This window comes from Falco peregrinus, chromosome 2, assembly GCF_023634155.1.
Source record: "Falco peregrinus isolate bFalPer1 chromosome 2, bFalPer1.pri, whole genome shotgun sequence".
In the NCBI taxonomy this organism is placed as follows: Eukaryota; Metazoa; Chordata; class Aves; order Falconiformes; family Falconidae; genus Falco; species Falco peregrinus.
The window spans coordinates 63,230,389-63,255,713 of NC_073722.1; the positions used below are offsets into that span (position 1 = coordinate 63,230,389).

Here is a 25,325-nt window from a genome sequence, read left to right on the forward strand (position 1 = left end):
AGTAATATGAAAACAGTATAACATGGATGGAGTTCACTTACCAGATGGAAGTGAGTTTTGGTTCAGTCCATTAAGTCTAGATACAAGCCTGCCATTACCAAGGTCCTGAACTATTTAGGCACTATGACTTGGGGGGGGGGGGGGTGGGGGTGGGGGGAGGTATTTAAATTTCATTGCCTATGTGCAGTACTACTTTAAAGGTAAACAGTAATTTAAAATAAACGTCCCAGTAATAAGTGTGAGAGACTAGATACTGAAGAGAACAGTAGGTAAAAAGTTATTCAGTTACTGTTGTATGCCAGTTGATAGGTGCAAATGCGTTTTTATTTTACATAAGTTGCTTGGTAAAGCATAGGAATTGTTTACTGTAAATATCTTCGATTTCTTCCCCCAAAGTGTTGTCTCTATATGAAAACACACTTTAATACTCTATTAAAACATAGCTGTGATTATGATACTCTGAAAAATTTATTGAAGTGTCTTGTAAGTTGCTTAAGATATATGTTTTCTGTTATTTGTAGAAATATGACCTTTTTACTAAACAGGACACTAATGTCCATGAAACTTTTCTTTTGCCTTTCTCATTTCAGTAGTGCTTGTTTTACAAATGCCAAAGCATGGCAAGAACAAAAATGTGTGTGCATGTGCTGTCTAGAATGAAATTACATCCTGTTCTCTTCCTTTCTGCTAGCTTTTTGTACGAGTAAATGTAAGACGTGTAAGGTTTGTTTTACAGAACTGTGTTCTACTGGGAGGTTAAAGCTTTATGAGTGACGTTCAAAGCATATGGAAGGAACATTCCTTAAATGCTTGTAATGGCTGCTTAGATTTGTAATGGGATATTCTAAGAATGCCACTGTGTTTAGAGCCTCCACTAAAAAATAAAAAACCCAAACAAAAAAACCAACAAAAAAATCCCTTCTTGCCTACTTGTGTGCATAACTCAGAAGTTCTTAATGAATTTTTTCCATACTGAGAACATGGCTTTAATATTGTAATTTTTTTAAGGAAGTAAAATGTTAAATCTTACTATATTAGTACATGAGCTGAATATTGTATGCAGTGTAGTTCAGCTATATATTTGAAAATATAAAGAAAACGAGTGTTTATCAAACAGCAGCTGGTAATCCTCAGCAGGTAGTACATTTTTCTAATACTCTCACAGGGAATAACTTGCCTATGTATTAATAGGAAGTTAGGATAGAGAGAACTATTGGTCCATTTCAGAAAGACTAATTTTAAAGCAGTGATTTAAACAATACTTGCATAACCAATTAAGATTCACAAGTGTGAAATCATTAAAACACCTCTTTTCAAAGCAATCTAATTATTTTAAATCATAAAATCGAACTTGTATTCCTCCAGTGTTAACTTCTGAATACAATTTTCTTCCAGCTTCAGTAGATATTTAAGTTGACTTAAACAGGAACTAAATGCCAAATATAATTTGAAGAAAATACATAATTTATAATGTTGAAACTTGCAAAAAAACTTGTTATCCTTTTAAAGTTTCTTATTGGAAAATGACACATATTTTTGCATTTATTTTCAAGGCTTGGGTGGCATTGCTAACTATGTTTTATGCAATGTTTCCACAAGTAACGTTAGAATTAGTGCTAACACTTGGTTACAGAAAACTTTCCAGAGAGGCTAACAAGTGTTTGTTAAACAAAACTAAGAAACTTTAATATTCTCTGTGTTCTTGCTACGTGACCTTTTTTAGTATATAGCTAAATAAGCAATCATCCTTTAAGTTCTTTATGCCTTTCTTAATTACTTCTCTTTTTCTTCACAGGGAATATTGGAAACTCCTTCTTTATAGATCCCATTTTGGGTACGATTAAAATTGCGAAGGAATTAGATCGTAGTAACCAGGAAGAATACAACCTGATGGTAAAAGCTACAGACAAAGGAGATCCTCCAATGAGTGAACTGACCTCTGTGCATATACTTGTTACGGTTTCTGATAATGCCTCACCAAAATTCACAGCAAAGGAATATTCTACAGAAATCAGTGAAAGTGCCAGCATTGGCAGTTTTGTTGGAATGGTGACAGCATACAGTCAGTCTTCTGTAGTTTATGAAATAAAAGACGGTAATGTAGGCGATGCCTTTGCTATCAACCCGAACTCAGGTGTCATTGTTTCTCAGAAGACACTTGATTTTGAAACTTTTCCTATTTACACTCTAACTGTGCAAGGAACAAACATGGCTGGCTTGTCCACTAATGCAACCGTTTTGGTACACCTTCGAGATGAGAATGACAATACACCAGTTTTTTTGCAGGCTGAATATACAGGACTCATCAGTGAATCAGCTTCAATTAACAGTGTGGTTCTGACTGAAAAGAATGTCCCATTAGTAATTCGAGCTACAGATGCTGATAAAGAATATAATGCTTTGCTTGTTTATCAAATTGTTGAACCATCTGTCCACAAGTATTTTGCCATTGATTCTAGCACTGGTGCCATTCGGACGGTAATGAGTCTGGACTATGAGGAGACAAATATTTTCCACTTTTCAGTGCAAGTACATGATAAGGGGATACCACGTTTATATGCAGAATATGCAGCTAATGTTACTATTTATGTAATTGACATCAATGATTGCCCTCCTGTGTTTTCAAGAGAGTTATATGAGACATCCATTTTGGTTCCAACCTATAAAGGCGTGAAAGTCATCAGCGTAAATGCCACTGATGCAGATTCAGGAATTTTTCCACAATTAATTTATTCCATTATTGAAGGCAACATTGGAGAAAAATTTTCAATAAACCCTAAGACTGGAGATATAACTGTACAAAATACAACTCAATTAAGAAGCAGATACGAATTAACAGTGAGAGCATCTGATGGTAGATTTGCAAGCACTGCATCTGTAAAAATTAATGTGAAAGAAAGCAAAGCAAGCCAGCTGAAGTTCACACAGAGTTCTTACTCTGCAACAGTGCAGGAAAATTCCACAGAGGCAAAAACAATAGCTGTTGTTACTGCTATAGGGAATCAAATAAATGAGCCTTTGTTTTACCATATTCTGAATCCAGACAGCAGATTTAAAATAAGCCCCACTTCAGGAGTCCTTTCAACAACAGGAATACCATTTGATCGTGAACAGCAAGAATCTTTTGATGTGGTCATAGAAGTGACAGAGGAATATAAACCATCAGTTGTTGCACACATTGTAGTTAAAGTCACAGTAGAAGATGTAAATGATAATGCTCCATTTTTTGTCAATCTTCCATATTATGCTGTTGTTAAAGTAGACTCTGAAGTAGGCCATGTTATTCAACGTGTCACTGCAGTAGATAAAGATACAGGCAGAAATGGAGAGGTGCATTACTATCTCAAAGAACATCATGAATATTTCCAAATTGATCCCAATGGTGAAATCTCATTGAAGAAGAAGTTTGAACCAGACACACTAAATAAGGAGCATCTGGTCACAGTAGTAGCAAAAGATGGAGGGGACCCTGCTTTTTCTGCTGAAGTTATAGTCCCAATTACAGTTATGAGTAAAGCTATGCCAGTTTTTGAAAAGCCTTTCTATAGTGCAGAGATACCAGAAAACATTCACCTCCATAGTCCTGTGGTACATGTACAAGCGAACAGCCCAGAAGGACTTAAGGTGCTTTACAGCATCACAGATGGGGATCCTTTCAATCAGTTCACTATCAACTTCAACACTGGAGTTATAAATGTTGTTAGCCCTCTTGACTTTGAGTCTCATCCAGCCTACAAACTGAGTATTCGAGCAACAGATTCCCTAACTGGGGCACACGCTGATGTGTTTGTAGACATAATTGTGGAAGACATCAATGATAATCCTCCTGTGTTTACAGAGCAGTCTTACACTGCAACCCTTTCTGAGGCATCTGTCACTGGAACATCTGTTGTACAAGTGAGCGCTACAGATGCTGATTCTGGAACGAACCGGGGGATTTCCTATCACTTGGTTGAGGATAATAGTGAAAGTCATGACTACTTCCATATAGATAGCAGCACAGGACTCATTGTTACAGCAAGAACTTTGGACTATGAACAAATTAAACAACACAAATTACTAATAAGGGCTGTAGATGGTGGTATGCTGCCCTTGAGCAGTGATACTGTTGTAACTGTTGATGTAACTGATCTCAACGATAACCCCCCTCTCTTTAACCAATTACTTTATGAAGCTAAAATTAGTGAACTGGCTCCCCGAGGACATTTTGTGACATGTGTGCAAGCCTCAGATGCAGATACTTCAGATGTTGACAAGCTAGAATACTCCATTCTGACAGGCAATGATCTAAAGAATTTTGTAATTGATAGTAAAACTGGCATTATCACCACCTCAAACCTACGCAGACAGACACTGAAGTCACATTATAATCTTAACGTGTCTGTTTCTGATGGGGTCTTCAGAAGCTCAGCTCAAGTCCATATAACTGTAACCAGTGCCAATATGCACAGTCCTGTTTTCAGCCAGAACGAATATGAGGTTGAACTAGCAGAAAATGCTCCGTTGCATACTTTGGTGACTGAAGTTAAAGCAACAGATGAAGATTCTGGTACATATGGCCACATCACTTATCACATTGTGAATGACTTTGCCAAAGACAGATTTTACACAAATGAGAGAGGGCAGATATTTACCTCCGAAAAGCTTGACCGTGAAACACAGGCAGAAAAAGTAATTGCCATTAGTTTAATGGCCAAAGATTCAGGAGGAAAAGTTGCTTTCTGTACTGTTAATGTAATACTTACAGATGACAATGATAATGCTCCTCAATTCCGAGCAACAGAATATGAAGTAAACATTGGGTCTGATGTTCCGCGGGGTACTTCTGTCATTAAAATCTGGGCATCTGATGCTGATGAAGGTACAAATGCAGACATCACATATGCTATTGAAGCAGAATCTGAAAATGTTAAAGAGAATTTAGAAATTGATTCACTGTCAGGTATAATTACTACAAAAGAAAGCTTAATTGGTTTAGAAAATGAGTTTCTGACCTTCTTTGTTAGAGCGGTCGATGGTGGATCCCCCAAAAAAGAGTCAGTTGTTCCTGTCTATGCTAGAATACTCCCACCAGAAGTGTCTCTTCCAAAATTTTCAGAGCCATTTTATTCCTACATGGTTTCTGAGGACATTCCAATTGGGACTGAGATAGATGTTATCAAAGCAGAGCATAATCAGACTTTAGTATATAGTCTGATTAAAGGGAGCACTCCGGAAAGCAATAAAGATGATTTTTTTGTGATTGACCGACAGACTGGACAGTTGAAACTTGAGAAGAATCTTGATCATGAAACAACTAAATGGTACCAGTTCTCAGTTCAAGCACAGTATGCAAATGAAGATTATAGTGTTGTTTCCTCAGTAGAGGTAAGCATTCAGGTAAAAGATGCAAATGATAACAAACCGGTTTTGGAGTCCAATCCGTATGAAGCATTCATCGTAGAAAACATGCCAGCTGGAACAAGAGTCATCCAGGTTAAAGGAACTGACTTAGATTCCGGACTCAATGGGCAGGTTACTTACAGCTTGGATCCTTCTCAAGAACTAGACATTATAGAGTCTTTTGCCATAAACATGGAAACTGGCTGGGTTACCACTCTCAAAGAACTTGATCATGAGAAACGAGACAAATACAAAATTACAGTGGTTGCATCTGATCGGGGTGAAAAAATTCAACTGTCTTCTATGGCTGTGGTTGAAGTTACTGTTACAGATGTGAATGACAATCCTCCACGCTTTACTGCAGAGATATATAAAGGAACAGTCAGTGAGGATGACCCTCCTGGTGGGGTGATTGCTATCTTGAGTACAACTGATGCTGATACAGAAGAAGCCAATAGACAAGTCTTTTATTACATTACAGGTAAATCTTTTGGGGTAATGTCAGTATAATCATTTGAGTGGTCCTGGAATGATATAACTTCAGCTTTCAAATTATTGAGAAGTATTTGAAACCATAAAGCCGCAAAGAAAGAACGTGTGTGTTTTAAGTATTTAGGGGAAAAAGAAAGTTTTAGAAAACAGGTCTATGGCTTTATATTTCATATGCACCTTGCTTAAAATGTTTTCCTATGGTTATTATTTACTTATGTCTCAAATTTTATTTAAAAAGTATAATTAACTTAAATTAGTGAGGTGGTTAAAGAACAAACAAAAGACATTTCACAAAATAATAGACTATTACTTTCCAATGGAGTATTGTATTGGTTTTGTTGTTTAGCGTATGTCTTGGTATGACGTTATTTATAATGCTACCTAAATTTCTTCATTTATTTTTAAAGATTGTTGGCTGCAGTAAATGTGTTGTATGAGCATCTACTGGCTATACCTACCTGGAAAATGAAGCTATTGCACTATAGAGCCACAGAGAGTGGCTGCTTATTTCCCTTTTTTTTTTTTTTTCTTCTTTTTTCGCCTCTTTAGGTATAACTTAATGTTGACAGAGTAATTGTAGCAATCTCTCTTGTCTTTAATTAAATGTTTGTTTTCATATTTCAGGAGGTGATCCCTTGGGACAGTTTGCTATTGAAAATATACAGAATGAATGGAAGGTCTATGTCAAAAAGCCTCTGGACAGAGAAGAAAAGGATAATTACCTTTTAAATATTACAGCTACTGATGGGACCTTCGCAACTAAAGCTGTGGTGGAGGTTAAAGTCCTTGATGCCAATGATAATAACCCTGTTTGTGAAAAGGTAGGCACAATCTTGTATCGTCCATGTGCGCTGGTTCCATACACAAAAATCTGAATTTTCTCTGAAACTGCTTATCAGGAGATGGACAAATAGATATTCCTTTTATGTTGGTAACAAAAATTTGGACTATTAAGGTAGAATGCTTTCAAAGAAAGGTTATTTCATGGACAATTTACTTAAATGAAAATCCAAAGACAATTAATTGATGTAATTTTAACACTTGATGGGTATTTTAAGAGTATAAGGAGAATTGTAGTACATTTCTCCTGTGTGAATCCATACTTTTCCAAAAGGAACTGTTTTCAGCTGCAGCTGTGATAGTTTATATGCTCTGTTTTCTGAAGGAAGTCAAATCTCAAAGAAGGCTGTATGCCATCACTCAGTTGAAGTATTTGTGCATTTCCTGTGATAAAAGAGTTTAAAAGACTGGAATATCAACCTGCAGTTGCACTCAACAGCACCAAAACTCTGTAGTCCCTAAGCTTTTTAACAAGAAAACATTATCTACCTTACTAGATCTGCAAAAATGGACATGAAAAATAAAGAATGGCAAAAAACCCAGAAAGATGGACCCTGCAAAATATGTAATTGCCTTTACAAGGACGCCCTGGGCTTTCATAGTCACCTATTTTTTTTTACCTTGGTACACTTGGACTTGTCATAGCCATCTTGTTAAACACAGATTTGATGTCACCAAGTGGAAATCTTTTCTTGTTCTGGGAAAGATCAAGTATACAGCGAGCATGGAATTATTTTTCTTAGTCAATGTTTATGATGGTTACTTCTATATAAATGATTACAGTTATATACAGACTGATAAGTCCGTGGTTTTAGCTTTTTTTCCTTTGTTAATATTGGTGTTATAAGGCTCAGTACTAATTTAACGCACGTCCCTGACATGGGTGAGCTGTGAGAGTGCTTAGTGCCTTTAAATTATGGGTGGCTTTTTCTTAGCTTTTATTTAAACTGGAAGCTTTTATTTTATGCCATTATGGAAAAGGCAGGTATCAATTTCTTCTAGATTGAGTCAGACCTAAAAAAGATGATTTACCAAAAGAGAAGACACTGAAATTACCAAAAATGTGTAACTCCTGTTTTGGGGATGCATTTAATTATCAGTTAATCAGTTACAAGTGTTTAGAGTTCTCAGCTATGCAGTGCTACTAAAGAGCCCTTATGGTTGCAGTATTAATTACCTTTCTGAATAATTAATAAATGTGAGGTAATTAATTAGAAAATTGTAAGTTCTTTTCATTTTCAGGCATTTCATCCCCTGATTCACTTCATATGTTACCAAACATTCAAACAGGATGTTATCTCATCTGTCATTCCTTCTTCCCCTCCCCTTTCCAAGCTCTGCTTACTTCATATGTTTAGTCTTACAATGTAACTTTACAATCTTCCAGGGTTTATACACTGATTCTGTTCCTGAGGATGCCCTTCCTGGCAAACTGATAATGCAGGTATCTGCTACAGATGCAGATATTCGTTCCAATGCAGAAATTACTTATACGCTGCATGGCACAGGAGCAGAAAAATTCAGACTCACTCCAGATACAGGTAATAATAGTTTATACAAAATTCCAGTCTTCACCTCATTTTTTAAAATGTTTTACTATTATATTAAGATATACATAAATGACAGTACTTTAAGCTTTCCATTAAGAGTGAGTTTGTAACTTTTTAAAATGTGAGTTTCCACATTTTAATTTCCACATTTCCACATAAATGCTAATAATATATTGAGTAAGAGTCAGGGAAAAGGCAAGTATTTTAATATATGAGGAGCTAAAAAGTAAATAGGGTGACTGCCCCAAGGCCAGAAACTTCCATGCCAAAGCGACTGGAGCAAAGGAATGCTATAAATTTTATATTTTCTATATTCATTGTAGTAGTAGCCATAATGGTTTATAACTGAAAATATCTTCATTCAGATTCTGTGTATTGTCATTTGGTTTGGCATATTAAATGGGATGAGGTTAGATGGAGCAACAAATTTCCTTTCCATAGTAAAAACAAAAGTGCCTCCAGTTCTATTGGAAGCATTATATAAATGAGATTAACTTTCAACTTGCCTGACTTTGGTTTTCATGGCATTTGTGTCTTCTGCATTATAATGCAGGTCAAAGCTAATGCCAGAATCCCTGTGCTCTGCAAGCTGCAGTAGACAAATAGTAGGAAAGGAGCAGTAAACAATGTAGAAAAATGTAAAAAAGATACATACAATGATATAGTGGAAATATGGATGAAAGTGATTAGAATACTTCAGTGGCAAAATAAATGAGAAGGATTTTTTTTTCTTTTTACTTTGTCACCTGTGTGCTGTGTCAGCATGTCATTACATAAATTCAGAATCGGTGAGGCTAAAATACTCATAAACAGAATACTTTTTTGCATTGGTTAAAAGGAGACAATGTCTACACATTGTGCCTGTCATTGTGGTTTTTGTCACGTTGGAAAGAAAGTATGCGTTAGACCTAGAGGTTTGTCTGTAGCAGCAAGTTATATTTGATAGTGTGAATAGCTCTCTTTATTTATTGAATCTTAGAGAAGAGTCAGCTCAATAGCTGTGGAAGGAACACAATTAAATAGCCCAGGAAAACCGTAACGTCGGTTTTGCCTTGCATATTGTTAAAGCCAGAGTTCTAATAATTTCATTTTCTTTACACAAAAATGCATGGAATTGTGCATGTATACACATTCTGTCGTTCTGCACTGTCAGGTATTTTTACTTCAGCTGACTTCTGTGTCAGAGATATTTGAAAAAGAGGTAGGCAATTTTAATATTTAATCTTTTAAAGCTGAAAAGGCATGCCACTGACATGTTTTGCCCAAAGTGGAGCTCATTAAGTGCAGTACAGCTGTTGACTTAGCCACTGATGAAATTACCATCAAAAAGAAAATTGTTTAGTTTTTCTGAGTGCAAGGATTTTATAGGAAAACATGTTAGGGACACTTAAGTCTTGCAACTTGCATCAGCTTACGTGTGTTACTCTGTTTATAGGTGAATTGAAAACATTAATGCCACTTGATCGTGAGCAGCAAGCAGTGTATAATCTTCTAGTGAAAGCCACAGATGGAGGAGGAAGATCCTGCCAAGCTAATATTATCCTGACTCTTGAGGATGTGAATGATAATGCCCCAGAGTTTACAGCTGATCCTTACTCCATTACAGTATTTGAAAACACAGAGCCTAAAACCCTTTTGACAAGAGTGCAGGCAACAGATGCAGATGCAGGTATGCAGTCTTTGACCAGTACTTTTGTCATGGTCTCAGAGTTACAGTAATGTTTGTTTATTTCTATCCTGACAGGTGTTAAGTCTTTCAGTAGAACTGACAGATGTTCAATACTGCTCAGGATTAGACTCCTGAAAGATATATTTAGATCTATTAAATCATATAACACGTGACTTCCCTGTGTGAGTAGCGTGGAAGACATCCCTTTTGTGTCTCTGCAAAAAAAAGGGTGGGAGAGAGACAAAAATGTAGGATATTTGTAGTGGGATAAGCTAATAACGTTATGATGAGTTAGGTCCATCCTTTCACTCCTGGTGTAAGTAAAAAGATCAAGCCATGTCTGTTCATTTAAATGTGCTTTCATAGATTCTTGAATGTGTGCTTCTCAGACTAGCCATCGATGATCATACCATGAAGGGAACCCTGGTCAACTGTAGCTTTCTGTATGTGCTACCCTGTTAAGAGTTTTGCTGTCCCTTTATCTTTACTCTCTAGTTACAAGTATTTGAGTGAACATGAACTGAAAGTAACATTAGAAAGAGTTTTTTCTTAGGCTTTGTTGTAAGGAGTACAACAGCATAAGGTCTTTCTAAAGGCATGTGGTTTCCATATATCATCAGTTTATTAATCAGATAGTATTAATTAGTAGTTGCCTCAGTCTTGCAAAACAACTGGCCTGCTTTGTGCTATAATAAAGCTGGGTTGCTGAATTTGAAGGTAACAGACAAATGTTTTCACACTTTGCTAGTCCTTGAGGCTTCAGAGGAGCAAAATACTTGGCCAAAAAACCTGTGGGTTTTTTGTTTGCAGGTTGCCAAAAATTATGTTCCTGTTAATTCTGGGACATGGTTCTTAAATAAACTTACTGGTATAGAGTCTAGTTATTTGATGCAGCCTTAACTCTCCTATACCTTCTTGCATTATCTATAAGCCTGCTAAGCAGATGCTGGTATTCTAAAGTTATAATTAGATTTATATTACTAATTGTTTCATATTAGCTGCTACTGAGACTGAAGCAGAACCATGCTTCATGGGTTTTGTGTGGCAGAAAATCAGTGCAATGAAGCGTTAGCTTAATATCTTTAATCATTACATCTTTTTGGAAATAATTCTTCCTTTCACAAGAGCCTTTAATTCTTGCTGAGATTTATTTTAACACAAATATTCAACATGCATATTTTATTTCTATAGCTAAGAGATCTGTTACTATTTTGGTGTATTTTAATGGTTGCTTCATACTCTACAATTATTTTCAAAATGCAGGGATGAACCATAAAATCCATTATTCACTGGTGAACTCTGCAGAGGGTCAGTTCTCTATTGATGAATTCTCTGGAATCATTCGTTTGGAGAAGCCTTTGGATCGGGAATTACAATCTGTGTACACTCTAACTTTGAAAGCTACAGATGAAGGTTTACCTAGAAGACTGTCTTCAACAAGTAGTCTTATAGTTTCTGTTTTGGATATAAATGATAATCCACCTGTATTTGAGCATAGGGAGTACAGTGCAAGTGTATCAGAGGACATTTTGGTTGGAACTGAAGTTCTCCAGATATATGCTGCAAGCAGGGACATCGAAGCCAATGCTGAAATCACATACTCAATAGTCAGTGGGAATGAACATGGAAAATTCAGCATCGATTCAACAACAGGTAACAGATTACAACTGTGACTATACTTTAGGCTAACCAAGGACAGTGCCACGCTGTGTTCTACAGTAATTCAACCAAATAAGTTACGTATAATCTGTGTGCATCGCCCTGGCTGTAAAGCCAGTCCTACTGTCTGTTCTCATTTTGCCAGCACACTAACAGCAGTGCAGAAGCAAAGGCTATACAATCGGACTGAGTGGCCAGAATGGGTAAACGAAAGATCAGAAATTAAATTGATAGGGAAAACTAGCCATTGGTCCACAAAGACAGTAATTCTACAGATGTTTAATATGCCATTAAAGAAAGGTTGGAATATTCTGTTTAATCATATATGCAGCATGACAGTGGAGATTTTAGGCTTGTACATTAGTCAGATTTAGTCTCAGGAAGCATTTAGGTTCTGCGGAGAATTTTTCCCTGTTAATGATAACTATGTTTTAAAAATCAATATGTAAATCAATTCTAGTTTTTCTTTCTTATGTAGTTCTTTTTCTAGAGTTAATTTCTGGTAAAGTTTGATTATTTTTTTTTGTAAAATAAGATTTCTGCCCAAAAGTTACTGGCAGTTAATTATACCAGTGTAATTAAAATTAATAGTTCTTCCAGCTGCTTTTTCCAGTGTGCACGCTGGTACTACGTTATAGAAGTACTTTGCCAGTTTAACTTCTTCACATACTTGAAAGGAGCAAAAAGTTTCCAGGAAAACACTCCTCCAGCAGCAAATCAGAGTGTATGTTTGGGACTGCACTATCTTAACTAGCCAGTTAAAAACTCACACTTTAACTCTGACATTTCTATCAATCAAAATTCGTGATTCGTGGTCAGATACTTCTCTTACTATCTTTGCATACTCCATGCCTGACATTAATGCTGTTTGCAAGGAAAGTTAAAGGTAATTTCATATTTTTAGTTAGTTTTAATAGAAAATTATGAAAAGGACATTTTCTAAACATACTTTTTTTTTTTTTTTTTTTTTTTGTTGTTACAAGATGTGAGCCAGGTAGTTTTGAAGTGTGAATCTTTTGTAGTAATGGCAGGAACTTCTCACCTTTTTACTTTTACTTGTAAAGCCTGATCATTTCACTGTGTAGCTCCAGCTTTACAGTGACAAATCAAGCCCTGAATAAGCTGAGTATTTGTCAGACCAAAATCAAAAGTTGCAATGTATAATACTACAGTAATAACAGAGTTCGTGAGCTTTTGGGTTTTGTTTGTGTTTTTTTTTTTTGTCCTTTCCTAGGAGCCATTTTTATCATTGAGAGCTTGGATTATGAAAGTTCTCATGAATACTACTTGACAGTGGAAGCCACAGATGGAGGCACACCTTCATTAAGTGATGTTGTAACAGTGAATATTAATGTAACAGATATCAATGACAATACTCCAGTGTTTAGCCAAGACACTTACACTGCGGTGATCAGTGAAGATGCTATGCTTGAACAATCGGTCATTACAGTATGTATTGTTTTTTTCGTTTGAAATACTGTGTCATGACAATCATGCTTTCAGTCTTGAAGGAATAAATATTGGTTTGAAGATGGACATAAATTAATTCATAAGTTTGCCACTGAATGAACTGAAAATTTATTTTGAAAAAGTTTCAGAACCAGAGACTTGAGATGCTATAGGAAAGCAGTTGATATTTTGTGATATATTTGCATTCTTCTCATGAGAACATGGCTTAATTTTCAGAAGAAATTCAGGAAATTAAGTGTTGTTGCTATATTCTATTTGGGTGACATTTCTTCTGAGAACTGAAATGTGTTAGACTAAAACAGCTGTGCTCATCTTCAGGATGAGTTTATCTGAAAGGTGATAGAGCTTATTTTGACCTTTTTTAAATGAGACTGTAATGTCCCTTAGGTTATGGCAGATGATGCCGATGGACCTTCAAACAACCGCATTCACTATGCAATTATAGATGGCAATCAGGGAAATCCTTTTACAATTGACCCTACCAGGGGTGAAATAAAAGTGACTAAACTTCTAGACAGAGAAAAGGTAAGGTTTTGATGCTTTGTGAGCAGTTGGGGTTAATTTAGCTATATGTAATTGATGACCACCATTTTTTTATTATATTTGTAATTACCATTTCATGTTCCAGAATTAATATAGCTATAATAAAGTGAAAGCATCTATTTATGTCAGTGCTTTTGCGGGGGCAGGGAGGAAGTGAAAGGATTAAATATATGAAGGCAAGCTTTACTGGGGATTTGCGCTAAAATATTTCTTCCTTAAAACAAAAGCTGAGTTTGTTACTTTTTGCTCCTTGGTGAATGTTTGAAAATTTTTATTATCATTATTATTTCTTCTTAGATTTCAGGATATACTTTGACAGTTCAAGCTTCAGATAATGGAAACCCACCTAGACTTAACACAACCACAGTTAATATCGATGTTTCTGATGTAAATGACAATCCTCCAGTATTCTCAAAAGGAAACTATAGTGTTATCATCCAGGTAAATACAGATAGTGAACTAGTCAAATTAATAATATTGGAGTGTTAATTTATGACTTGAAAAGCTCTGCAAAATGTGATAAATGCTTCAATTTTATTTCTCTATATTTTTAATTATTTAAGGCTGTCAGCGAGACTGGCTTAACCTAGTAAGTGTTAAGGGTTACAAAATTCATATTGTGCAGTCTGTTTAGGAACTTATGATGCAAGTTGAGCATGTTCTTTCTTCATGTACTTCATGTGTGGACATGTGTATATTGCATTGACATTTATACATTGCATTTATGTTTATAATATTCTTAGTATCGTACAGGTAGGTTAAAATACATAATTTTGCTATTTCTTTTTAAGCTTAGAGTTATTAGAAAAAGATACAAATTCACAAAAATATTACAAATACTTATAAACAAAAGGAGGGACAAAGATAATCTGCATCATTTTTTGGATGCAGGGGGGAACATTGCTGCGAAAGATGAGAAAAAAACTGAGCTACTCAATGCTTTCTTTGCCTCAGCCTTTAATAGCAAGACCAGTTACCTTCAGGGTACTCAGCACCCTGAGCTGAAAGACAGGGATGAGGAGGAGTGGGATGAAGTCCCTGCAGTCCAGAAGGAAAAGTTAGTGACCTGCTTCTCCACTTAGACATGCACAGGTCTATGGGGCTGGATGGGATCTACCTGAGGGTACTGAGGGAGCTGGCAGAAGAGCTCGCCAAGCTACTCTCTATCATTTATCAACAGTCCTGGCAAACAGAGGAGGTCCCAGAAGACTGGAGGTTAGCCAGTGTGATGCCCATCTAGAAGAACGGCAGGTAGGAGGATCTGGGAAACTACAGGCCTGTCAGCCTGACCTCGGTGCATGGAAGGTTATGGAGCAGATCAGCCTTAGTACCATCTCATGGCATGTGCAAGACACCTGGGGGATCAGTCCCAGCCAGCATGGTGTTATGAAAGGCAGGTCCTGCCTGACAGACCTGATCTCCTTCTACAAGATGACCTGCCTAGCAGATGAGGGAAAGGCTGTGGACGTTGTCTAACTGGACCTTAGTAAAACCTTTGACACTGTCTCCCACAGCATTCTCCTGGAGAAACTGGCTGCTCATGGCATGGATGGGTGTACTCTGTGCTGGGTTAAAAGCTGGCTGGATGGCTGAGCCCAAAGAGTTGTGGTGACTGCAGTTACATCCAGCTGGCAGCCAGACACAAGAGGTGTTCCCCAGGGCTGAGTACTGGGGCCAGTCCTGTTTAGTATCTTTATTAATGATCTGGATGAGGGGATGGAGTGTGCCCTCAGTAAGTCTGCGGGGGGGGACTGTATTGCTCTCTACAACCGCCTGAAAGGAGGTTGTAGGCAGGTGGGGGTAGGTCTCTTCTCCCAGATAACAAGCAACAGGACAAGAGGAAACAGCTTCAAGTCATGCCAGGGGAGGTTCAGATTGGACGTTAGGAGGAATTTCTTCACTGAAAGGGTTGTCGAGTGTTGGAACGGGCTGCCCAGGGAGGTGGTAGAATCACCATCCCTGAAGATATTTTAAAAATGCATAGATATGGTACTTAGGGACATGGTTTCGTGATGGACTTGGCAGTCCTGGATTAATGGTTGGCCTTGATGATCCTGAAGGTCTTTTCCAACCTAAATGATTCAATGACTCTAAGATACTCTAGGTACCTATTACTGTGAAGCAAATTTTGCGCACTGTGGCACATTAAGTCAAGTCTTAATTCCCATTGGCCTCCTCTGGGATCAGAAGCAGTTGGAACAGGAGTAGTTTTTCATGTTGCTATACACCAATCCTTTGACTAGTTTTGCACCTTAGGATGGTGGTGGTGGGCCAGATTTTCAAATGACTGGCATGTACTTTTCTGATTCGGAAAACTCTGCTAAAGCAAAGATAGCAGAGGCAGCATCTCTACCTCTTGTCTTCCTGAATCCAGTAGAGAATAAATGGAACAAAGGAATTGCATTAAGACCTTCATAAGAGTAATGTAAGTGAGCTCAGTCCCTTGGGTTCTTTTGCTATTGCCGGTGCCTGTCCTTGTACAATAGATAAGTGGGGTTAAAAAAAGACCTCATATTTTATAGTTCATTCATATCAGCCTGTCCCAGTATGAGGGTGCCAGAGAAAAAGCTGGAGGAGTTGCCCAAGAATGCTGGTGTGCATTTCCTGATTTATTGGAGATGGACATATTTGGACGTAGTTGGAAATGTGCTTAGCTATTATGAAAATCAAATTACTTTAGATATTAAAATGTAAATATTTGTACTACTTTAAAATGATGATCTGTGTCTGTTTTGCTGAAGACTGTGTAGGGGAGAAGCTTCAGCTGCAATATCTGATAATTAGCTTGACTTACTCTTGCAAGAACAAAGAGTATGCTTGTTAGGAGTTATTGCAATTGCAAAAGGTTAGCATTTTGTTACTGTACTTCACAATAATGTTTTACTTTTTTTGCATTTAAAATAGGTGTGTATATATATATATATATAAAAAATCTGGTCAATACAGTATAGCACAAGTATTCTGGGAGAGGTGTTGTTAAATAAGTTTGTGTGTATGATAAAGCAAAGTATGTGAAGTGCCTGTGAAACCTCAGGCATCTACATGATGCAAACCTGAAGGGACTTTATGATGCAAATTTTAAAACCTGTGGCTGTAGCAGCCACAACTGTAGTCAGAACACTAATTAGGGACACAAGGGGTCAAATGCAGGAGTGTGTTTTTCTAGTCCTCCCAGCAAAGGCATTGGATTATTATTAACAGGTGTTTTAGCTAAATTTGAAATCTTTGATGACTTGGTAGTTAATCTACAGTAATCTTAATTCAGACTAGAAGTGGGAAATGTAAAGTTTTAAGGCTGAGCTACTTTTAAAAATACAAGACAAAGTTTAAAAACCAAACTTTAAAAATGTGCTCTTTCTCCTTTGACTGTTTTTGTTGTTATTCTCAGAGGGTAGTATTTTTCTTTAAACAGTATTGTCATTCTGATGTCTCTTATACTGATTAACTGGTTTGACAGTAATTTGATAATTTTTTTTCTGTTATGAAAAAGAAATCAATGTCAGGCTATATCTTCAATTATAGCAAAACCAATGTAATTGTATTGTGTGTTTATAGGAAAATAAGCCTATTGGATTTAGTGTGCTACAGCTAGTGGTGACAGACAAGGATTCTTCTCACAATGGCCCTCCTTTTCTCTTCACCATCCTGAGTGGAAATGAAGAGAACACTTTTCAGATTAACCAGCAGGGAGTACTGACAACAACTGCTGCACTGAATCGCAAAGTGAGGGATCACTATTTACTTCAGATTAAGGTATGATATTCTGCTTCTAGCTGTTTTACATTATAAGTATTTAGTTAACTTTTCCCACTAATATCCAGTCCACCACTTTTTCCTGCCTACCCCTTGTCTTTCTATTACAAGATCCTGACATGCCAAGTAGTCATTTGAGGCATGTCCCTTGATGTAACACCTTCAGAGACAAAGTCTGTTGGTTTAAATGGAAATCTACACAGGTGTAACAGTTAAGCTTAATTAAATTCACAGTAAGGGTAAGGTGTAAGTGAAGTGTTAACTGGGTGAGTGGTCTTGATAAGCCCTTTCATGTGGATGCTGGAAAAGCCAGGAGACAGGTTCCTTGAGCCACCTACTCCTGGCTGCAGACTTCTTGCACTGTCTCTGACTCCTGAAGCTGTAGGCCTTGCTACACTGATACGATGGACACAGGGTTGTTGGAAGTTGCACGTCATGGCAGTACTGAAACATTTTTCTATAGTGCCACATTCTTTTTCCAATGACAGTTGAAAACGTAGTTTCTTAAGTTTGGAAAACCAGGTCAGTGGACCTCTGCCGATAGCATTGAAACTTGCAGCACAGTACTTGGAGATCTCAGAATCTTGCAGTGGAAAACACAGCAAAAAACTCAGAAATGACCCTGAAATGCTGTAACATATGCCTGCATTTACCATTGTTGTGCAAAAAGACCAGACCATGTCCAAAAATCCCAGTTGCATTAACACAGCTAAGTTCTCTAAAATACTTTTTGTAACCTAATATAAGAAAAGTTCAAACCATTTTTTTAATCTTATGCAATCCTTTTTAATTCAGTTATAAATTAAGCAGTTGTGAATAGGCGACTTGAAATTGGTAAGCTAAAAATAGCTGGTCTTAATTCTTAAACTTCATTTCCAGATTCGTGTGTTAAGAAAAATTCATACCTTTATTTTTACATGAGGAATTTCTTTCAATCTCTAAATTATTCTCATACATAATATTACAAACAATTTCTGAATAAGCATGCACTTGCAGAGTTTTAGGACAGTACTGCCTTCATCAGTGTATGCTGAATTCTGTCCACATTGGGATAGTAATCATGACATATTTACACAAAGTCTATTTCTTTTCTTTGGGGAAGGAAAAAAAAAATCCCACAGTACTGCCATTTGCTGTCTGAGTTACTAAAAGGTGTTATCAGGAGCTATTAGTACAAGAACCAGCATAGACAAAGGTTCTATCTAAATGTAGTTTAGTTTAGGGTTTAAGCACTGAGATTAAAAAGGAGGCAGAGGTATATCATTGCTCTGTTAGCCATTTTTTTTCTCAATAGTGATGTGCTAATTAGTGGTGGAACCAGTTTAGCCTTCAAGGTACCTAAAGGATGGTTCTGTTGGCCTTCCTAGACTGCATGAGTCTGAAACAGCAGTAGAGCTGGGCTTTGTCACACTTGCCTAATAGGCTTTCCAGGTTCTATGCCAATTGTCCAAAGTCGCATTTTGTTTAGAGAAGAGCCAGGAATGTTTTTCCCATATGTGCGATCAGTGTAATACAAGATTCATGTGATTTATTTTATATTTTCTCTAAGCAGTAACTATATTTCTATTTATTTTGCTTCTAAAACTTATTCCTATGAATGCATGCACAGGCAATTATGCCTGTTCTATGCAGACTGCTACACTGTCTTAGTTGCACTTTATGATTTAACTGCACCTTTGGCCCTTCCTAATGTGCCTGCCTTTTCTGAAGTACGAAGTGCCTGTCTTAACACCTTCCTCTGGGTGGAATCACACCATTCTTTCATTTCCAAGCCACTTCCTAGGCTGCAGGATGCTTGTAAACAGCCTGTCAGTACTTCAGCTACTTTCTCTTTAGCACAGCACTTGAAAAGTGCCTTTTTTCTAGAGAATGAATAAGGGGTATTTTAATGGCATGTGTTAGCTAAACAAGTGTCTTAAAACAAATGTACTCATTTTGAACAAAGGCTTCTCAGAGACTGTAAATCATTGAAGCAGACTACACGAATGCGCATTTTTTTGTATGCTGTGCTACCCAATCTCAGTTATCTTAGACCTGTCTAATCCCTTGATTTACAAGTTCCCTGCCTGGATTCTGGAAATATGTCACTGTCTTTTAATTGTCATTTGTCATCTTACACTATGATAGCTTTTTTTAAGTAGACACAGTGCTATGATTTGCTATTATCTTCTCCTCTAGTGAGTCAGTATACGTGAGTATGAAGGCATCTAAGACTAAAACTAGCATTTCCATTTCACAAGACTTCAGTTCCAGGTTTACACATAAGAACAGAGATATGACTTCTGTGGGAAAATATTCTTTCCCTGTTCATTTAAAGACAGATTTTTGAAAGGCTGTAGCATCTTCTCAAGTTTACACTATCTTGAATTTCTGCACTTTCATCTTGCAGTTCACAAGTTAATGGCTGTGTATGATCTCTCGGTACTTGTTTTTGTTTTTTAACTGACCTTCACTGGTGTGCTTTTCAGTATTGACAGCTTTCACCTTAGCTGCTTTCTGAGTGGATTGCTGAAGCAGAGGTGGTCTTACATTACAGGCATACTTTAAATGAAAGAAAAAAAAAAAACCAACCACCAAAAACTCAGAAACAACCCCTCCCATACACACTACCACTACCACTAAAAAACTTTACTTAAAATGAGCCTTTCTTTTTCTTTACTTTTGTGGTTTTAATGGAAATAAGGATTTGGATTTTTTTTTTCTTCCCAACAACCCTAACACGCACATGCCACTCACGTTTGCTTTCCTTCTCTCCAAAGGAAATAATTATCCATTAACAAATGTCTCACAACATGAGTGTGTGAAATCTTCAGCTATGAGTCATACAATCCTTTGTGCCACACTCTGAAGTCTTTAGTTTAAAACCACAGCAGATTTTTAAATATCTGCACTACCGAGAAATCATTTCTCCTGGGGCTTGGCTTTTCTTCTTGGTGTCCATTTGTTATAATTTTGCTTGTCTGTTTGTTTTGAGCTCTTTCTTGTGCCCCTTGCGCATTTCTCCTGTAGCTGAACTGCCTGCCTTGCCTTGTTTCCAGGCAGAAATCTAGGCAAAACAAAACTTGGCCAACTTGAGTGTGCGCGCTCTCTCGTTATTTCTGTTTGGGTAACTAGAGGGCAGGTTTCTTGCCATGTCTGTCTTTGGGAGTTAACGGATGAAGACATGTAGTGCTATGAAACATGTGGTACCTTTTAAAAATGCTACGATTATGTGCACATCCACAGATAACCTTGTGCCTGGAGTTCTTCCTTTTCTGCTTAAATTGGTAAGATCTTCAAAGTGTAGTCATTGCAAAATTATTGTTAAATCCTGAACAATGCAGGATATCTTCTGCCCTCTGAGCCTTGTGTATCCTCCTCTGTCCCTTGACATCCCTCCAATTCTTCTTTGCCCATTTCTTCAGTCACACTTTCAGTAACTGGGAAATAGCTCTGGGAAAAAGGTAGATGGGAAATAAAAGCTGAGAAATAAAAAGAAAGAAAGGGAACCCAAGGGAATGCTCTTTTCTCCATTTTCTATTCTTTTTTTGGTCCTCTCTTCATATGACGACAGTGTATGTTTTTGTCAGAAAGAGTTGGAGGACAGGGGGTGTTTTGTTTAAAAAGAATTTAAAAATTAATTGGACTGATTCTGTTCAAGATACTTACTCTAATTGTTGGAAGCAAGTAGCACTACTGGGTTTGGTTGTTTTTTTTCCCTCTCCGTGATCACAAATAATGGACAACATCATTAATTGTAACTTTCTACATCTATTATTCTCCTTTTGAAGTACCGTTTGGCATACTGCATTTAGATTGTCTTCAAAGCCACCTCCTAGTAACTGTGGTGAAGCATATTGTAAATTTCTAATGCATGACTCACTTCAAGTTTGTGTTTCCATGCTTGAAATAAAAAAGCTTCAAGCACCATCTGCTGTCTGAAATCAGCTACTGTGCATCTCCTCTGTATTTGCTAGCGGTGTTAGTAGCTTCCTGGCATTTCCAGCTATTAGGAGCACTGTTAGCTTTTTAACCTTGGCAGAAGTGAAAACATGTTTGTGTGTGCCTGCTTATATGAGCTTTTTGAATTTTCAGTATTAGTTTTTTGTGTTGGGAACTGTGGTATGAAATTTACATAAAGCATTTTCCTGTAGGAACTTTTTTTTTTGGTGGAAAAACACATCTCTACTGTACACAGTACAAATATTTACAGTAGAAGTTAAAGCAAAAGAAGATAAAGCAAAAATCTAACCCTGTTCTCACCTTCCTTTAGGTGTCAGATAATGGAAAACCACCGTTGTCAACTTTGACTTACATTGATATTAGAGTTATTGAGGAAAGCATTTATTCTCCAGCAATTCTGCCTCTAGAAATCTTTATCACAGCCTTTGGGGAAGAATATTCAGGTGGTGTCATTGGAAAAATTCATGCAACTGATCAAGATGTTTATGATACTTTGACATACAGTCTGGACCCCAAAATGGAATCTTTGTTCTCTGTTTCCAGTACTGGTGGCAAACTGATAGCACATAAAAGGTTAGATGTAGGACAGTACCTCCTAAATGTCACTGTAACAGATGGAAAATTTACAACTGCAGCTGATATTACTGTACACATCAGACAAATCACACAAGATTTACTAAATCACAGCATTGCAATACGCTTTGCAAACCTTGCCCCTGAAGAATTCATCGGTGATTACTGGCGCAATTTCCAGAGAGCATTAAGAAACATCTTGGGCGTGAGGAGAAATGATATCCAGATTGTTAGTTTACAGCCTTCTGATCCTCCTTCAAATCTTGATGTCCTCCTGAATATTGAGAAGTCTGGTAGCTCTCAGCACCCAATGAGAATTTTGCTCCACAAGATAAACTCTTCTGTGCCTGACCTAGAGGAGATTTTAGGTGTCCGGATAATTGATGTTTTTCATAAGCTTTGCGCAGGCCTAGATTGTCCTTTGAAATTTTGTGAAGAAAAAGTAACAGTGGATGAGAGTATCATGTCAACCCACAGCACAGCCAGGTTGAGTTTTGTCACTCCCCGTCATCACAGAACAGCAGTTTGTCTTTGTAAAGGTAAGAAAAGCAATAAGGAAAACTGTAGCCTTGAATAGATTTTTGCTGGGTTTGAACAGTTATAATCAACATGGGAAAATTTATATTACAGGACAAGGTTAAGAATGTCCTGTAACTGTCACTGCATCATTTGCCTAATTTTATTCAGAGTAAGAAGTAATTATTGTCTTGTTACCTCATTTTAAGAGTTTACATGGTATAAGTTTATGGGAGGGGATTTTTTTTTCCATTAGTTACACCTTCATTTTCCATTTTATGAAAGACTTTCCTTTTTTTGTTGCCTGTTCTAAATTGCCAGCCATTTTCAGTTTTGTATGCATGCAGGTAAGTTCTTGAAAAGTACATGAATACTTCCTGGTTTCTGCTTAGAGGAATAGCCCACACAGCTTCCAAACTTGGCTGGGAATGACAGAGTGAACTGGGAATTGGATATCCATTAAGATACCTATAAGTATACAGATTTATAACAGAAGATTAATCTGAGAAAATCAACATCGCTTCTCAAAATCATGACTTAATATTGCTGGGTGAACTTGCACATCTTAAGTAAATATTTAAAGCCCATTCCCTTTCCGTGTCAAATACAGAACACTCTTCTGCTCTCCCCAACCCACTCTGTCCATGTTTAATATCTACATGTTGTTTTTTTATGGTATATGATAGTAATGGTAAACCTTACCACTTTAATTGCTTGAGTAACGAAGATAGCTGTGAACATCAGTCACTGTATATGCCATTTGTCTAGACTGTGTTTATTTATGCCACTCGTGTCCCGTAACTGTTACTACTTCACTTCCTTGTCTTGATAGTTGGGGCATGTAGTGATAGGGCAAGGAGTAATGCTTTAAACTGAAAGAGGTTAGGTTTAGGTTAGATATAAGGAAGAAATTCTTTCCTGTGAGGGTGGTGAGGCACTGGAACAGGTTGCCCAGAGCAGCTGTGGATGCCCCATCCCTGGCAGTGTTCCAGGCCAGGCTGGATGGAGCTTTGAGCAACCTGGTCCAGTGGAAGGTAAACCCTGCCCGTGGCAGGGGGGTTGGAACTAGATGATCTTTAAGGTCCCTTCGAACCCAGACCATTCTATGATTCTACTAATTTAGACTTGTTCCCTGTTTTATGAAATATTTCTAGAAAAAATGGTCATAGATTGTTTGATTCTGTGATAATTAAGAATATCATTTGGGTTACTTTCAGCTATTGTACTTTAGTGTCCCCTTTCACAAAATGCCATTGCCACCAACAGAAGAGAAATAACGTGTTTTGTTTTACAGAAGGGAAATGCCCCTTGGTGAATAGTGTGTGTGAAGGAAACCCATGCCCTGAAGGTTCTGAATGTTTAGGAGAACCAAAAGAAGGAAAATACATCTGTGTTTGTCAAGATGGCAGATCTGGACAGTGCCCTGGTAAGAACTTAACTCTTAAAAATCTCTGTGTAAAACCATATTATTTTCCAAATATTAAGATGATTCCAGTCCTGTGTTTACACATTTTATGCTTTTCTGTATTCCTAAGCATCGGCTGGCTCTGCAGTGACATTTACTGGGAGCAGCTATGTGAAGTACCGTCTCATGGAAAATGAGAACAAAGAGGAAATGAAGCTGACAATGAGACTTAAAACTTACTCTGCCCATGCAGTTGTTATGTATGCTCGAGGAACAGACTACAGTATCTTGGAGGTATATTAAAATCTCCCTAGTGCATATCTTGTCCTCTTTTTTTCTTACCATCTTCTTACTATTTTTTGTGCCACATTAAAAGACTGAATCATTACATCTTGTAGAACTGTTATAATTGAGAATTGTCTTCAAAGTAGAGTGTTATACAAACTTGTACAGGGTTTTTTTAAATGTATAAAAGAGAAATAAAACAAAAAAGCCCAGTCTGAATTAGTCTATTTAAAATAATAACTTTAAATGCATGTGCTTATGATACTCATTAAGGCTATATGGAAAAAGTCACTTAAAGTACAAGGTGAAAGGTCTTGAAGTATTGTGTGATCATTTGATGATGATCTGTGACTTCTTTACTAGAGGAAGAAATGTACAAAGTATACACTTTAATGAGAAGAACCATACAGAATTAATCACAATCACTGTGACTGTTTGAAATACAACGTTATTAAACTGCCTTTTATGGAAGTTATGGAACTGCCTACCATCTTCCTGTCTCTCCAGCAGACATAAACTTTATAGGCATCAGTATTTTATACTCTCTAAGTGTGCTAACCATTTGCTGATGTTGTGGTTTTCCTCTATAGATTCACCATGGAAGGCTGCAGTATAAATTTGATTGTGGCAGCGGACCTGGGATTGTCTCCATTCAGAGCATTCAGATTAACGATGGCCAGTGGCATTCAGTATCTCTAGAAGTGGATGGAAATTATGCACGACTTGTTCTGGATAGGGTACATACTGCATCTGGTACTGCTCCTGGTACACTTAGGACACTAAACCTGGATAATCATGTGTTTTTTGGTGGCCATATTCGGCAGCAAGGTACAAGAAATGGTAGAAGCCCTCAGGTTAGCAATGGTTTCAGAGGCTGTATGGATTCTGTTGTACTTAATGGACAAGAGCTTCCCCTAAACAGTAAGCCGCGAAATTATGCACACATGGAAGAATCGGTAGATGTGACTTCTGGATGCTTACTGACTACCACAGAAGGTTGTGCAAGCAGCCCGTGCCAGAATGGAGGCATCTGCAACGCACTGTCAAATGGAGGTAAGCTGTGTTATATTCTTCTGCTGTTGGTTTTCAGAACTGCTTTTCTACTTCCCTGCCTTGAAGGAAAAAACTTTATGAATAATTCTTGCTTCCCCAGAGAGCTGTGGAAAGGCTGGTTGTTGAGCAGGTAGAAAAGCTGTGTCTGCCTGTGTTCTAGACTCAGTTCCTTGGGGTATGAAGTAGACAAAGT

At 37.3% G+C, this 25,325-nt stretch overlaps 1 protein-coding gene across 8 annotated transcripts in view; it reads left to right on the plus strand.

Moving 5' to 3' along the window:
• FAT1 (FAT atypical cadherin 1) overlaps positions 1-25,325 on the plus strand; it is a 111,979-nt gene that overhangs the window by 77,159 nt on the left and 9,495 nt on the right. For all 8 annotated transcript variants that reach the window (XM_013301023.3, XM_055795531.1, XM_055795533.1 and 5 more), the window contains 13 exons: positions 1,796-5,863; positions 6,499-6,695; positions 8,102-8,255; positions 9,700-9,933; positions 11,197-11,586; positions 12,827-13,041; positions 13,450-13,587; positions 13,903-14,046; positions 17,161-17,358; positions 21,611-22,412; positions 23,684-23,815; positions 23,925-24,088; positions 24,670-25,132. In XM_013301023.3, the coding sequence (XP_013156477.2) occupies positions 1,796-5,863; positions 6,499-6,695; positions 8,102-8,255; positions 9,700-9,933; positions 11,197-11,586; positions 12,827-13,041; positions 13,450-13,587; positions 13,903-14,046; positions 17,161-17,358; positions 21,611-22,412; positions 23,684-23,815; positions 23,925-24,088; positions 24,670-25,132 (7,299 nt within the window). The remainder of the gene's footprint in view (positions 1-1,795; positions 5,864-6,498; positions 6,696-8,101; positions 8,256-9,699; positions 9,934-11,196; positions 11,587-12,826; positions 13,042-13,449; positions 13,588-13,902; positions 14,047-17,160; positions 17,359-21,610; positions 22,413-23,683; positions 23,816-23,924; positions 24,089-24,669; positions 25,133-25,325) is intronic.